Genomic DNA, 16,444 nt, shown 5'->3' on the forward strand with positions numbered 1-16,444 from the left:
AACTTCACTTTATTTTGATACAGTGACTCTCCTACTGGCTTGACTTTCAGGAATGACAGATAAGTGAATTTCCCCAAGGGATCAATAAAGTCTTATCTTACATTGAAATCAGCCACTAGATCTACCCAATTTTTATGTCATTTATTTATTTATTTTTTTAAATCTGACAAACCTTAGTATGTCACAATTACACACATCTGCTCATTACTCTCTCTCGGAAGTGAGGGGATTACAACTGTATTCAGCTGTGAGCTATACAGACATGGACATGGAAACTCTCAAGCTTGTTAAACCTAAAACGCATTATACACGTTCGTCTTTTCATTTACACACACACGTAAACTTCTCAACTTCTCCCTGGACTCTTGTCCTTCTCCTCTTTCCCTCAAGGATATAACACTTAATCATTGAACACTTTAAACACTTTTCTGCACTACAGTTCCTTGTTCAGCACTCACTGCCTGAGCTACTTTACTGTGTGCGTTTCCGTGTGCGTTTCCGTGTGTGTGTGTGTGTGTGTGTGCGTGTGTGTGTGCCATAGACCACAGTTTGATTTTTATCTCCTTTAGCATTCCCAGTCACATTTTCCCAGGGGCTGTGTTACAGTGTGTGACTTAGTGTGTGACTTAGTGTGTGTGTGTGTGTGTGTGTGTGTGTGTGTGTGTTTCCAAATGACTGAGCCAGGCTTTTCCATTCCCCGCTGTGGTGCTATTGGTGAATATGGATGCACACCGGCCAACATTTACACCACCGCTGCTGTGACTTTTCAACAGAGTGGGCGAGAGACAGGGAGAGAGAGAGAGAGAGAGAGAGAGAGAGAGAGAGAGAGAGAGCGCGCGAGCAGAGGTTGCATGTCAGTTGGCCTACTTATGCACTGGACTGAACACACATACACACACACACACACACACAGAGACCACCCCCAGCAGAACACACACCAGTAATTACTTGCAGTAATTCAAAAGACACCCTTCTTATTTCCAGCAGCGCACCGCCCGCAGCGTGAAACCGTGAGAAGAGGCCGGGAGGAAACGTTGGCCCCCACGACTTTATCGCACAAGACGAGGTCAAGTCAAAAGCTCTAAGCGCACAACAAATCTCTTACAAAGCCCTCAAACTTCCCCAATACACACACCTGAAAGTAAGACCAATCTCTTACAGCCCTGCAGAAATCACAGCAGACAACACTACATATCGCTCCGTGCATCTATCAGCTCCCATACTACTTGGTTTCTTTTTTGCAACACAAGTTAATCTACGAGGATGCTGTTAATGTAAGCCGTTGCAAAAAGGGTCAATAACCTCTAAGATATGCAACAAACAAACACAGAGAAATGATGATGAGAAATCTTTCATTTCAAGGATTGCCCCAGCCCCCAGACACCCCACTGCAGTGGTTTTAGTTGTCTGTCAACACTTGGGCATTTTTACCGTCCAGTGAAAGAAGTAACAGGAAGATGAACAGAGCCTCGTTTTTTGGGGGGGATCCCCCCTGGGAACCCCTTTTAGCAGCCCCTGTGGGAACCCTATGACCTCCAAGTTTGAGGACCCAACCACTGCATTAGATTTATATAAGGCTTTTTATTCATAGGCGGTGACGGTGGACAAACATCGACCAGCGCCGGATATTTGCTTTAGCTTTGGGCAACAAATTTTTATTCTCTGCAGAATGGGAGGATGAAGAGTGAAGCTTCAAAGCTAGAGTCTAAATACAGAACAGGGGAACAGGTTGAGCAGTTTGCACAGACTTTTTGAGTTGAAAAGTTTAAACCAAGTGTCCGGAGAGCAGACTTAAAAGCATGTATGAATGAGTTAGCAGTCTTACAAGTCTACAAACTAACCACAATTCCTGTTTTGGTGGAGCTGGAGTGTCGCAACAACCACATCCTTTCAAAATACAATTCCTATTGTTGATTTGAGAATGACACTGTGCAAATACGAAACCAAAAATGTAATTATACACAGAAACATTTGGAAAATACTGTGTGAATTTAACACAGTGCAGAATAAACTCACTCCAGTTACAGTAGACCCCTGTGACAATTATATATTATAACATTGTTTTTATAACATTATTACTTGTGCAATATATGACTTAAATGATTTGCAAAATAGTTGCCAATTGATTTTTTCGTCAACTAATCATTTCAGCTCTGGGTGATTTAATCATATTTTATAAGCTCTTCAGTAGAGCTGCGATGATAAGTCGATTAATCAATCAACAGAAAATGAATCAGCAACAAATTTCAACAATCAAATAATTGTTTGGGTCATTTTTTTAAAGCAAAAACGTCGGTGTGTTTGCTGTTTGTAGCTTCTCAAATATGAGGATTTGATGCACTTCTTTGTCACACATGAAAGTAAACTGAGTATCTTTGGATTTTGGACAAAACAAGACATTTGAAGACATCGCCGGGCATTTTTCATTATTTACTCTCTTTTCTCTCGGGGAAAAAAAATCGCCAGATTGATCGATAATGAAAATGATCGTTAGTTGCAGCTCTACTCTCCACGTGTGTCGTATGCAAAAAATCTGATACTTCTAAAGGAACTTGTAACTAAAGAAAACGAATGAATGTAGTGGAGCAAAAAGTACAACACTTCCCTCTGAAATGTAGTGGAGTAGAAGTAGAAAGTATCATATAATAGAAATACTCAAGTACAGTACTTAATGAATGAACTTAGTTACACTGCATCACAGCTTTTAAGCAGTTTAAAGGCACCTAAATGGAGATTTTTCACGTACAAATATCAATGTAAATACTGACAATTGTCATGGTCAACTCACTTTAGTGATGATGAGCGGCTCGCCGTGCTCCAGTCCTCCCTTCAGCGTGAACCCCCAGGGCGCGCCCCCGCTCAACTGGACCTGAATGTGGTGGAAAGAGACGAGCTGCTCGACCGTTTCCATCCTCTCCCTCCGGTCCATTATCCGTTTTCGTCTTCTCCTCCCCTCGCTTTCTGTCTCCCGTCCTCACTTCCCCCGCGGCTCTCTCTCTTTCTCTCGGTGTATCGGCCGGGCTGAGTCGTCGCTAGCTTAGCGGCACCGGTAGCGGTCCCTCGGCTTCTCCATCACCGCTGTAACGACAACAACGAACGGATGGATGGATGTGTGGAAGGACGGAGGGAGTGAGTGGAAGAGGGGGAGGGCAGAAAGTTTTGGCCAGTGTCGAGTTAGTCGAAGTCACGGCCAACTTGTCGGTTGCAACTTCCGGTCATGTTGTTTAACCGTTAAAGAAAAGTGGACATTCAGCACGTTTTGAGGTTTAAACCTCGCTCTGTATTTTATCGCCACACTCTACCGTGTTTTTTGTTTTTTTTTTTCGTTTCCTACATCTTGCTAATGGCCCGCTTATTTCCCCAGAAGACAGTTTAACGCTTTAATTGTGCCAACCAAAGCGTGAATCGTAAGTGTTTCCGGTCTTACCGTCGCTCGCTTGACGCGGCTGCAAAATCTTGGGAAAACTTTTTCTCAAAGCGAGGGGGACAGGCCCCTCCCACAATTCGAACGGCGGGATGCGACTGACACAAAGGTCCGCCAATAGCAGAGAGGTCCGGGCTGCACGTATCCAATAGGGAACGCCGCGCAGGAGAGGGGGGCGGGCGGGCGGGCTACCGGGGCAACAACCGCTGTATTGTAACAACATCAGGCAGGCTCACGGGGGCAAATAGAGCCGGATAATAGCATCAGTTCATCTCAGGGTTCGATGACCGGCTCAACGTTAGGGGGTCGGCTTTCATCTTCACATTCAATTGCCCGCATTGAAACGGACGTGCGGTGTAACTCAAGTAATCTCATAATAATTTTAAGGCAGACGACAATCAAAGCAAAACCGCAAGGGCCTTAAAATGAAAGCTGCACCAGCCATGATAGCATACGGCCGATACTTTAGATCACATCAAGGTTCATATAGAACGTTTCCAGAACCCTGAAACCCTAAGAACTGAAAGGGGCAGGAGCATTTGCAGTCAGGGCCGGTCTGGGGCACTGGAATGACCTGCCTGAGGAAATCCAGCTGGCGGGGTCAGTGCCATTTTATAAATCCTGGAGATCCTGTCCTGATTTTTTTTATTTATGTTTTTTTGTTGTTGTTGTTGTTGTTGTTTTGGAGATTTTACTTTATTTAGTTTGTCTTTGTGTTCAGTTAAAATCCCCTTTTTATAAATTCCATTATCTTACATCACTGAAATGGTTTTATCTGTTATCTTGTGATTATGGTTTATTTTGCTGCCCTGTTGTTACGTGCTGTAACTTGAGCTCCCCTACAAATATTATTATTATCACTATTGTTATTGTCCCTTCACATATCAGTTTTTTTTTTCCACCCAAATACGGTTTAAAAATTCAAGCAAGTCTGCTGAAAAACACTCTGCTTTGGAGACTGACAGGGCACCGGGTTCAGTAGGTCCAGCTCAACGTGCAACGACCGATAACATGCTGATGAATATGGATAAAACAGAAGACCATTGGGCTACTTCCTGTCGGTCCAATCTGGCAACGCTGGTGCTGCGGACTACGGCGAGCAACAGGACGACAACAGGATAAAGTGAGACACACAGTTATAATTGCTGATAGTGAGTCCATCGCTTCTGTCCAGTGGGACTTGAATCCTGGGTAAATGACACAGCATGTGGATTCAAGTACCAACTTCCCTACAGCCGCTCCACCGCGGATCAGAGGAGCTTGAGACTCCCTATGTAATATTTTTCACTAACATAACTCAAAACATCACTGAGTTAAAGGTACCTTTACGGTATGTCTGCAACGGTGAGCGGCACCCCTGGGTCTTGGCTCCCACTGAGTCTGAACTTTGAAACAGGAAAGAGGAGTAAATCAACCTACACACTCACATGAAGGGGTACTTTCAGCCGAAACCAACGGGCAAAATTGAGAGTCATCAATCTGCTTCACTTCTCAAAATCCACATCCTGGGATTCCATGTGATGTATGGTCAAAGCAGTGCAGGCCAATGCCCCCCTTGGCTTAAATAGCCAAAACGCACTCTTAATACCAAGTTACCCCGTGTGTTTCTGCTGACACGGATGACGAATGAGGTCTAATGGATGTGTTCACATTACAGTAAAAACCGTGATCACAAGCGTGCCTGGTCATTCTCAGTCTTCGAAGCGGCTCCACCTGGATCAGGACTTCGACAAAATGCAAAGACTTTACCACCCGGTCCAGAAGCTGCTGCGACTCTCATTTCGCAAGTGAAAGCAGAGACTGTCAAAGCCGTCGTCCATCCACACTGAGGCACTGCAGACCTGCAGTATGAGCACCTACAGTGCACGAGCTTACAGGCCAACAGCAACATTTGGTGTCACGTCCCACAAATTTCTAGAGCCTTACCAATCATACCAGTCTGTGTGTCTCACCACCATATCGAGACACATTTAAACTGGCAATTACAAACTCGCAAAAAGTGTTACATAAGATAAACTTACTGCCATTTTTGTTAATTTTCCGCTCCGGTGATAATCAGCCATAGTAACACAGTTTGTTTGAGTTTATTTAAGCTCTCTTGCAACAACTTCTTTTCAATAATTACGTTTTAAACAGTTATTCTATAAGCCTGGTCCGTATTGGAGCAGACTGTACATCACAGTTTTGGTATTTAGCTGATACCCTGAGACTCTGTGGCCTCGTTAACGCAGTAAGAGAGAGGAAATGCACCTTTTTAAATACACGAGCATATTAAATACTATGGCAGGTTTGAGGAAAGATTACGTGAAATAATGTGCTGAGATGGCAGATGTTAGGGCGTCACTATGTAACTGACTCGTGACACTGGAGGCGAGTCTCACTTTAAATCAACTGCAAAACCCCCATTTTTTGGAAGTGCCCCTTTTCACTTTATCTGTGTCCAGTCTGGAGCTGGAGTCCAGATGTGGTTAGCCTAGCTTAGCATGAAGACTCGTGATGGAAAACAACAACAGCTGGAAGCCTCCGATTCGGAGATATGGAAAACTTCCGTCGGGGAAGATATTTCCCATGTGGGGAAGACAACTGCAGGAAATGTCCCCAGACTGTTGGAAAGATGGCTGCAAAACCACCATGGCTGGCAGTTACATCAAATTAAACTCCAACATTAACACCAATACTATCGATTGAGGTCATTTAAAATGAGCTATATATAGCTCATTTTTACTGTATCTGATTGCACCACTCCCAACACTGCAAAAAAAGCCCATTGAGGCTAATTAAAAGATGTGACTACAAGGCTGGCAGGGGTGTAACCATTGTAATGATGCTCCAACGCTCACACGTCGGAATAATGGGAGGTTTCCCAGCTCTTCGCGTTCTTCCGACATTGCGTGGCTGCATCGTCGAACGTTGAACTCCTCGTTTACAAAGATGGCACCTTCAGGCAAAGTTGGTTTTAAAGGGTCACTTTTCCCTATGAGCGAATAGGTTAGATCTTCAGAAAGGTTTCTGTTGTGTAAATCTAGTAAAGCTGCATTATAGCGTTTAACATGTAAATAATGAGTAAAGTTATTCAGCACAAATCTCCCAGTGGAGCTTCTTCTAGAATTTCTGTTTTGTTTTTTTGTTTTTTCTTCAAATCGGTGCTGAAACCGTCGCTTCTGCCTTTTTGTCTGGAATAACCATTTAAAGCGTGTTTCTGCATCATGGCCATTTTCTGTCTGTCTCCAATAGCTCTTAGTGTTCCCACACTCTCTCTGCAGACTAAAAAGATGGGGATTGAAGATAATCACTGTTGTGGAATGCCACCACATTGCAGTGCCACTTAACTTAATGTGTCTGTGTGTGTGTGTGTGTGTGAGAAGGAGTAACTATCTTTGCGTGGGTGTAGATAGAGAAAGGGACAGATCGAGAGAATCAAAGAGAAAGGGAGACAGATGTGAACACATCTCACTTTTTGTCCAGACCACGAGGACTTTGTTTTGGTCAGATCAGACAGCCTCTCCAATTTTGCTCTCAGAAACTCTGAACTGTAATATTTGGTTTGGTGGTGAGTGCTGCTTTCATGTGAGATCGAGTTTAAAAGACAAAAAAAAAAAAAGAAAAGGTTTCTCCAGCACGTGTTTCTTTCATTTCTTTTCGTTTTGGCAGGTTTTGCATTTCAGGTTAAAACAGAGACAGCGTGTAGCTCGTTCAACTCCGCGCTGCTGAGAACAATTCATTTACCAGAAGCTCAGTGATCCCGGAGGCTTCAAATTATCCAAGTACAAACAAACAACATATCAAAAAACTGCAATCAGACTCTTCAGAAATAGCCAGAGTTCTGGGAGTTGTCTAAATACAAAAGCTGCACCACAGAGGGAAGGAAAGAGGGAAGATGGTACCAAAGACCAGGAGAGCAAGTCACAAATTACTCTTCGTACTGAAACTGAGTAGAGCTCCTGACATCTTGTGGTTTTTCTGGGTACCCCAGGGAGTCAGCGCTTGCCACTTCTCCTTGAAGCCGCTATGTGCTGAACTCTTATGTGACTGGTGCCTATTTCAAATCTTTCTGACGGAGGAAGGTTTTGTCGGCAGAAAAAAAATGAAAAACAGTCCGGGTGGAGATCCGTGTGTGCAGGGGCGTCCTTCTACCACCCGATGGCGCCAGTTTTATCAACAAAAGGCCTTTTGTGTGTGCGTTTGTAGATGAGATTTTTTTTTTGTGCCTGATTGTGTTGAATTCTGGTGTTTTACTGTAATTTGCTCCTTCTATTGTTCTAATGACTTCAAACCCCGTCTTCTTACTCTCCGCCTCGCACAGTGAAGGTGGAAATCCCGGGTCTCTGAAATGTAAACTTTAGCCCGAGATGCAGCTCTTTTACCCACGAAGTGGGTCCACAGCGTGTGACAGTTTTCCTACTCCATGCAGAGCCATGTAGTCGCTGAAGTGAAATGCCTGCATGGAAAGAAGAGGTGGGGTATCAGGAGCGACGGGGGCCAAAGCATTTTCATGTTTTTCAAACACGCCCCCCGAATTTTTTCTTCGTTATCAGTTATTGGCCAATCAAACTTCTCAAAATTAGTCAAGAAGGATTTTTTCTTAAAATTATTATTAAAGACAATTTAAAAAATAAGAGTTTTGCTTTTTTTCAGTGTGTTGGAGAGAAAAAAAAAATCTGACTTGTTTGCACCTTATAAAATTTTGAACGAGCCTGAACTAAAGAAAAAAGGGATATTAGGTACAAAAAACCCTTTATAATAATAGTAACTCATAACCTTAACTGATGTGTTTTAATTTACTCAATGCACACACCAGGTCATTGCCGGCTACCTGCAGTGACATTTGTGTCAAATGTCACGTGAATGAGAATAAGTCAAACTGTTCCGATGGGATTTTCTCTTCCTGATGGAAAACAGAGCATTAGCTTGATTTCAGAGCTTGTTGTACTTGGTGGAGCAGAGTGGCACAATTTGCTTCTCCTGAATCAAACGTGGGGTTTTGTTTTTTTTTATTAATCACCGGCTTTTTCTCACTTCTTGCGTCTGACTTCAAAAGAACCTGCACTGTGCACAAGTTATTCTTGAAGCTACGGATGCTAAGATTTCTTTTTTTTTTTTCTGTTTCCCTAACTTAAAAAAAAAAGTTGCCACAGTAAAGTAGATCACGCTGGGTTACAGGAAAGACTCACAAAATTCCACTGCATTACACAGAGCGTACGTGAAGTACATGTAAAATGTGCAGTTGTCTAAATATACACCTGAGTATTAATGTACAGTTTAGGTCTATTGTATCATGTGGGTGTAGAAAAAGAAGAGCTGCACAGTGTGTAGGGATTTTAAAAGGCATAGTTCCACCAACGAATGAGTGCAGCAGCAGCAAACAGGGTGTGTGAAAACAAGACAAAATAAATGTGAATTTACCGAAAATCACCTGCGCAGAACGCGCAAGTAGAAGAATCACAGCAGGGTCGTGCGATGCCACTTTTACGCACCTTTACGCACCGAACACGTGGCCTCCTCGCGCTCCTGTGGGCGGCTCACGCACACCCGAAGGGGTTAATTGGGGTCACCGTCGATTTCAGGAAGTTGAATGTCATGTCCAAAACGGCCAGTGATCAGGTGAGCCTGTAAATCGCGCCCTCGGCCGCGCGGAGGATGGTTGCCAATTATAGCCTCGACGGTGGAGCTCGCTAGCACCAGAGGTTTTACGACCAACATGAGGGCGACCCGCACCAAACACGGCGTACGGCGTGTCTTCGTCCTGACCTCTTTTGTCTTCCTGCTGTGTTCCACCTGCACCGGAGTCGTAGCCGGGCCGAAAATGGCCTCCCGCCACCCCACGCTGACGCGCAGCCGTCGTCAGACCGCGGCGCACCCAGGCGCGCACCACCGGCCGCTGACGGACGAGCAGCGAGCGGACCAGAACGTGCAGTTCATGCTCAGTTTGTACCGGAGCGCGGCCGAACCGGACGGCAGGCCCAAGCAGCACCGGAAGTTCGGCTCCAACACGGTGCGCCTGCTGAGACCCTCGGCGTCGTCGGTGCACTACCTGCCGGCGTCAAGAGGTGAGAGAGGCATTTTACTAAACTCCCAAGTGTCCGCATCTCATCTGTTTCCCGGTAGCAATCGCCGACCGGGCATTGAGTCCCCGTTAACCTGCGTTTTCTGCCCCGGTCACAGGTGAACAGGACGCTGCGTAACTAGATCAGGTCCCAAGAAACTAAGAGCTCTACCCTTTGAACGAATGACACCAAATCTCACATGAAAGCTGAGAAATAATGTGGCTTGATATTAAAATAATAGTAATATTACGATTCCTGTAAAACAGGACGTTATGGAAGTGCAGCTCTGAAGGAGGCAAACGGCTACAGTGAGGCCATGGACTAGTGGAGCAGTCGAAACTCGCCTTGGTCTCTTACAGATTCCTTTTATCTAGCTCTCGTTTCAGGTTTCAGTCTAATGAAGCATCTCGTCCATCTGTAAAAATACAGGATTTAAAAATTTTTTTTTTTTTTTTTTTTTAAATGGTCGGTTCATAAGGCCAGAGGGTGTTAATAAAGCTCATTTCATGCTTTCTCCTCTTCTGTTCCCTCAGACCACCACTACAACTTCACAGTGCAGTACAACCTTGACACTCTTCCCTCGGAGCAGCTGATCAGAGCCTCTTTTATCCACCTCCGCTCGTCACCCTCTCCCCCCTCCTCTTCCACCGCCAGCTCGAGCGGCACCCGGGCCCTTGAGCCGCCCCGCTGCAGAGCTCAGATCGCCTCGCTAGGCCCGGACAGCCTGGTCACCCTGGAGCCCCACGAGCAGTGGACGGAGACGGACATCACGGCGCACGTCACCGGACACGTCCTGCAGAGGAAGGACCGGGGCGCGGGGGGGCGCTTGACCCTCGCTGTCCAGTACTGGTGCACGGAACCCGGGCTCGTCGACTGGGACAGCAGCAGCTGGTGGTGGTGGTGGTGGAATCGTCTTCGAGGAGGACAGAGAGAGGAACTTCACCTCGAGGTCCCCTCTCTTCTTCTGTACTTACAGGAGGAGAGGGAAGTGAAGGAGTGGATGGGGGAGTTGTTGGGGGCCGAAGGGGAAAACATCATGAGACGAATGGGGCAGTGGCACCCTTCGGTTCACCGCCGCCGCCGCTCCAAAGACTCCTCGCCTTCAGAGCCCAAAGATCCGTTGCTGGACGTTCTGAAAAACGCCCCTACCTCCTCTTCCTCCTCCTCTTTCTCCACCTCCCCCTCCGCCTCCATCGTCTCCGACATCCCCAACTACAAACGCAAAACCAGCATGCCCAAGAACCGCTGCAAGCTCCACTCGTTCCGCCTCTCCTTCGACGAGCTCGGCTGGGGTCACTACTTCATCGCCCCGCCGGTGTACAACCCCCGGTTCTGTCAGGGCGACTGCCCGAGGGTGCTCCACTACGGCTACCACTCCCCCAACCACGCCATCATCCAGACGGTCATCAACGACCTGGGCGTCGGGGACGTGCCGCCTCCGTCCTGCGTGCCGTATAAGTACATGCCCATGAGCGTGCTGGTTGTGCACAAGAAGAAGGTGGAGTACAGGGAGCTGGAGGACATGGTGGCCGAGTCGTGCACGTGTCGCTAGAGACTCGGGGAGCAGACTTAAAAATGCTTGGCACTGAGAAAAGAGACTGACGGGGGCAGATTTGATGGGTCATTTGTTTGATCTACCGCTTGGCGGCTAACCATAATGAGCTCGAGACTGGAAGGAGGAAGCTGTTGTGGTTTCAGATCTTCTCCAGCCCTATTAAAGCACTTTAAAAGGCAGCTGCTGAATGTGAACTACGGGTGGACGGGAGGAAGTGCCTACTTTCTGATTTAATTATTGTGGAATAATTGTACCGTGATTCTAATGTCTAATGTGGCAGAAAACCCTGTGCAGGTGAATGTGCTGGTTGCTAAATTCGTAGTCACTATAATGTTGTTCTTCTACCGAGATACCAGGTTGCGGTTAGTTTTGGAAGCCGTTTGAGCCACTTGAGAGTAACTTAACAAAATCGAAGTGGTGATTTGACTGAACTGGGCTAAACCAAAATTCCAGGGCAACTTCACGAATTAAACTTCTGCAGTAACTCGATAAACCTGACAAAAAAATCAGGAGTAACTTTTAAGAAAACTGAAAACTTTAACCACTGGTTTGTTCGTGGTATTAAACTGGGTTGAACTGGCTCTTTTGAAGACAAACGCACGTAGAGTACATCTTCAGTTTTCAACCTCCGAACCACAGTCATCTACCGAATATTTTCCTTCTTCTGCCAGTCTGTGTATTAAATTTTTTTTTGTTTGTTTGTTTTTTTTTCTGGATCGTGCTTTTTAAAAAAAAAAACCTGAGCCGTTTTCACACCAGGGCTCTTTAAAATTCAGCAACAAGCCTGTATTTGTGTAGAAAAGAAGAAACATTTCCGGTTAACATGTTGCCACTGTGGGAGGCTATGAGAAATCACACACTGCTGGAAAAAAAAAACCCAAAGTATTTTATTGGACGAGGGGGCGAACGTGTTGGATGTAACTCTCTTCTGCTGTTTACAGTCTGAACTTTTGCATTTTGTACATATTTATAATGGGAGGGGTCTTGAAAAACTTGAAAAAAGTGCTGCTACTGGCCTGTCTTATAGAAAACTAAACAAAAGGAAGGATTGTGAAGAGGTGGAACCGTGTTGACTGTTAAAGAAAGCAAAATTGTCAAAGTGGAAAAGAATGCAAATTTTATTACAAGTGAAAATGAAATAATAAAATAAAATGCATGTTTTCTAAAGCCTAATTTTTTTGACTTCGAAAAGGGTATTCTGTTGTTGATTTGCGTTTTTCAAGGATGAGATTGAAACTTCAATCTCAAGGTTTAAGTCAAGACGGAGGAGTTGGGACGAGCTAAGAAGATCATGTTTCATGACCGAAAGCTCCAGAACAGTCACTGAACGGACCTCGTGGTGCGATGGTTTTTTTGGTCAGTAGAAATGTTTAAAGGAGAAATTCAGCATTTAGAGAAACGGGCTTATTTCGCTTGTGCCAAAAACCTTGGTGTCAAAACCATAACTGGCCGTTTTACAGGGAGTCATCTGTGCCAGCAACTTTCCAGGCAACTTGGTCCCGACAGAGAAGCAGTCTGGTCCTTAACCCCTGTAAGAGAGAAGAAAAAAATGCTTATTTCCAAAAATGTCAAGTTTGTCTCTTTTTTTTTTTAAGTCTGCAAAAATAATAAAAGTACTGGAATTTGTCCTGGTTGCAGTTGTCCAGAGGCCAGACACAGTGGTGTCTTGCCGAGGTTGAAGTGTAAATTCTACATATAATGTTACAAATATTAAGAATTCTGCATGATCGTATCATTATGTCAGCAGTTTAAACCTGAGATGGCAGTATAAGGTCTCTGTTCGACTGCTGGCAGCAAAACTTTTCTGTACTTTCATTGGATGAAGTACAAAATATATCCGTAAATTCCTGTAAAGCACAATCTTAAAAAATAAAGTGATTAACATGCTTTAAGAGCATCTTTCACAAATTGTAAAACGGATCCCCTTTCTCAAGTAGTGTGGTGTCCCGCACAACAGGAAAATCTGAGGCGGGCACATTGATGCGAAACATCCAGGAGACGGCGCTGTTCACCAAGATGGTGCAGAAAGTTTGCCTCAGCAGACACATTTTCACTCCAGCGGAATCTGGCCCGTTCTGTTTGCCTCTTCTTTTCTCCTTGACCTCACTATCGGGAGGTCGTGTGAGATTTACGTGAAGAAGAAGGTCAAACTGGACTTAAAACAATCGAAGCACGACCTCTGACATTCCTATGTAGATGATTTGGGTTGTTTCCACTTATTGGACCAGCCAGGAAAGGTTGGAAAAACCAGCTTCACGACACGGAAAGAAGAGGAAGAAACCACATGTCCTTCTGTGTCTTGACTGTTGGGTTTCTGTTTTACTATCCATGGACTCGTCCCATCATTCTGTATTTCGGTGCTCTGACCCTCATTAGGTTTATTGTGATCCAGTAGATGAAACTGATGAACCTAGATTTGCAAACGAGACAGTATTCGACTACAATTGCGCACGGCGACAAAACTTAGGGGAGTGAAAATGGAATCATACATACGACATTCAGAGATGATAAGGAAAACGAAAAAAAAGGGTGAGAAGAGGTTTTGAGGGGTTAAGAGTCAAATAATATTTTGATAAACATAACAGTTTATTGTCACAGAAAGTGCTTAGCACACTAACGAAAGAGCCTGTTAAACAACACGTTGTTTTCATAAGGGAATAAACACAACTTGAATCAATGCCACGTCGACAACCAGCCCCTCAACCGCTGCCTGACCCTTGGCCTGGCTGCAGTTCGCGCCGTCTGACCATACTCATGAATGTGCCTCAAGACTCACAGCTGTTTGAATTGCGCACAGTTCATCTGCTGTTTGCGAGTGGGACCTAATCATTTAAACACATCCAGTTCCTTTTTTTTTTTTTTTTTTTTTAATAAAGCAAATTTGCAGATGTGTGAGCCGGCAAACAATAGTGTCTTGTTAAGCCTGCTTTGCTTCTGTCGGACTAGACTTGCACCTCGCTAGACCCAATGCAGCCGTCAGCGGCAGCCCTGCAATAAAACCACACCTTGATGAAAACGTTCGGTTTCTGTGAAAGAAGAGAGGCGTTGATTCAGCTCTAAGGCCACCAGAGTTGTACTGCGTTATCGTATCACATATTTGATAAATCATCACTTTTAAATGAAATAACTTTTGCCCCAAAAGCTGTGACTCAGTCCTTCAAATTTGTCCACTGGACAGCAGCAGAAGACTCGGCTTCTGTGACGGTAAACATTGATTCTAAAAAGTGCGGCTTGATCAGATCTGATTGACAGAAACCGATCGGATTCTGCCTCTGTTTGAAATGTTGCGTGGAAGCAACGCGACGTCACCCTTTTCTAACCGTGTCCCGTCTACGTCAAACCAGCGAGGAGGCGCACAGGAAACAAAGGAAAGAAAGAAACGCAGAAGTCTGCCGGGTGAAATAACTACACCTGTGGTGCCACTTTTTTGATAAAACAAGCTGTAATTAATGGATTTATTGAGGGTTAATTCATCACTTACTTGTGCTTTATAGATCAGTTATAAGCCCTGAGTAGGAACAACTTTTCGGTTGCCGGGTTGTGGAAAGTCGTCCTCCAGCACGACACTTTAATGGGCCACGTATCTTCTGGAAAAGAGCTGCGGGACATCTGAACCAAAATCCATTCATGAATTGCTTATTAACATTTACAACCCCAGATTTAATGGGCTGTAGAACCAACGACGTGTTACCGTTTATAACTGCAGTTGACTGACTAGCTTTTGCTAATGGCTCTTTTGGAAACGTAGAAAGTCGTGACCCTTTGTTAATTGACTGCAAACCTGGTGACTTGTTAGAAAGCGTGAAACCCTTATATAACTGCATTATCGCCGAATAGAAAACATACAGACGTGTTATCGCCAGAGCATTTTGTTAAAACAGGGCACACCGATGCAAGAGAGTCGCTCATCACACAACAGAATGGGAACTCCTGCGCTTAAAAATGGAACAAAAAACAAAAAAAGGGCTCTCACCGCCTTCACTTTGATTGTATTGTTCTTTCGCGCGCAGATCAACGGCTGGTCAAACCCCAGGTATGAGTTAATGAATGGTTATACCATAATAAGTCTGCAGTTATAAAGGACAATAAGCTGGTTATAAATGGATTTTGTCCCACATCTCTTTTCCAGAAGAGAAGTGGTCAAACAGTTTGATTGGGGGGATCTGTCCAATGAATTAAAGTGTCATGCTTGGGGAGGATTTTCTAAGAGCTGGCAACCCAAAGCTGTTTTTGTTAAGGCCTTATAACTGATCTATAAACCATTAGTAAATGATTTATTACCGCTTATAATCCCTTTTTTCCCAAATGGTGCCATATCAGAAAGTGCTAGCAAAACCTAACTTTGGCAGAAAATAGGCGTTAGAAGCCGATGGATAAACTACGTGTTCAGGGCCTTTAAAACTTTAGTGTAAATAGTGAAACACCACTCAGCAGAGGGAGGGCAAGGTCAGTGTCACGGCGTGGTGAGATGCACTCTGCCGCGTGTTGAGCAGGTGCTGAGAAGCCATGCCTTCATCACTGCTTGCCCGCACAACCCACCTCAACGTGGATATGTATGTGGGCTGATTGCCGCACAGAGACACACATAGTTATGCAAATACAGAGACAAACAAGCACGTAAATCAGAATAAGGTGTGACCTATTTGACTCTGTGAAACATACATACAGTTTTTTTTGAAAAACCTTTCTTATTTTATCTTTTATTTATGACTATTTTTTACATTTAGTGTTGTAATTTTGCTTTAAAGTAGCCATAAAGAGCAAATAAAGTTTCATTTGATTAGATTTACATTTGCATGTCTTAACCCTTCATTTGCACATGCATGGCGAGGTTTTTAGGACAGTTTTTGGAAACCAGCGGACACTCATAACCTTTGCTGTGCTCCACGTGTTACCAGGCAGACTCTCGGGTAGAGGTTACAGTGAACTATGATGTCGCTTCCTGACCAGCACTTAAGTTTTGTGTCACTCTCACTAACCCAGTGTCCTCAAATAAAAAGTTTTTCCTTCATGTACTGGTAAATGAATATGTAAAGAAAGATCTGATATTTATAGATAAAGATGTAACGATGTTTTCTTAAAAACTGCAGGTAAGGAATTTAATTCAAATTTAAAAATTAAAAGATGCTGAACAAAAACATGGCTCCTGTTTTTTCTGCATTTTCTTTTATAAAAGAAAGAAAAAAATCAGTCACGTCACTGGAATTGTGGTTGAAGTATATTTTATGAAGAGATTTGTAAGAAATAAATGTTCAACTCAGGCATAGTCAAGTATCTTGTTGCGTATTTTGCCCAGGGAGCTGCAGTGCTGGTCGGCTACAGAAACATTTTATTACCGAGTGACTGGAAAGCCTCCGTTTTACGGGATCTCCCTGTCTGTTTCCTCAAGGAAAAAATCTGCCTGTGTGCCTGAGTGTGTTG

General features: G+C 44.3%; 2 protein-coding genes across 6 annotated transcripts in view; one reads left to right on the forward strand and one right to left on the reverse strand.

The window, feature by feature from the left end:
* shroom4 (shroom family member 4) overlaps positions 1-9,004 on the reverse strand; it is an 87,133-nt gene extending 78,129 nt beyond the window's left edge. The window contains exons 1-3 of one of the 5 annotated variants that reach the window (XM_040140509.1): positions 8,899-9,003; positions 7,793-7,862; positions 2,789-3,078 (exon numbers count right to left, since the gene is read on the reverse strand). In XM_040140509.1, coding sequence (XP_039996443.1) covers positions 2,789-2,929 — 141 coding nt within the window. In that variant the 5' untranslated portion in view covers positions 2,930-3,078; positions 7,793-7,862; positions 8,899-9,003. Of the gene's footprint in view, positions 1-2,788; positions 3,079-7,792; positions 7,863-8,827 lie in introns of all 5 variants that reach the window. The other 4 variants (XM_040140506.1, XM_040140508.1, XM_040140510.1 and 1 more) reach the window with 4 other exon arrangements.
* bmp15 (bone morphogenetic protein 15) lies at positions 8,981-12,189 on the forward strand. The gene is made up of 2 exons (XM_040140513.1): positions 8,981-9,471; positions 10,002-12,189. Exons 1-2 carry the CDS (start codon positions 9,123-9,125, stop codon positions 11,018-11,020), a joined length of 1,368 nt encoding a protein of 455 aa, XP_039996447.1. The 5' UTR covers positions 8,981-9,122; the 3' UTR covers positions 11,021-12,189.
* The last annotated feature ends 4,255 nt before the right edge of the window (positions 12,190-16,444 follow it).

Source organism: Xiphias gladius, chromosome 12 (assembly GCF_016859285.1).
Source record: "Xiphias gladius isolate SHS-SW01 ecotype Sanya breed wild chromosome 12, ASM1685928v1, whole genome shotgun sequence".
Classification (NCBI taxonomy): domain Eukaryota; kingdom Metazoa; phylum Chordata; class Actinopteri; order Istiophoriformes; family Xiphiidae; genus Xiphias; species Xiphias gladius.

Bases quoted from the DNA above. Each gene is read 5' to 3' on its own strand.
- bmp15 (XM_040140513.1), top strand. From the start codon at position 9,123: ATGAGGGCGACCCGCACCAAACACGGCGTACGGCGTGTCTTCGTCCTG. The intron at 9,472-10,001 runs GTGAGAGAGGCA...CTGTTCCCTCAG, and splicing joins CTACCTGCCGGCGTCAAGAG to ACCACCACTACAACTTCACA.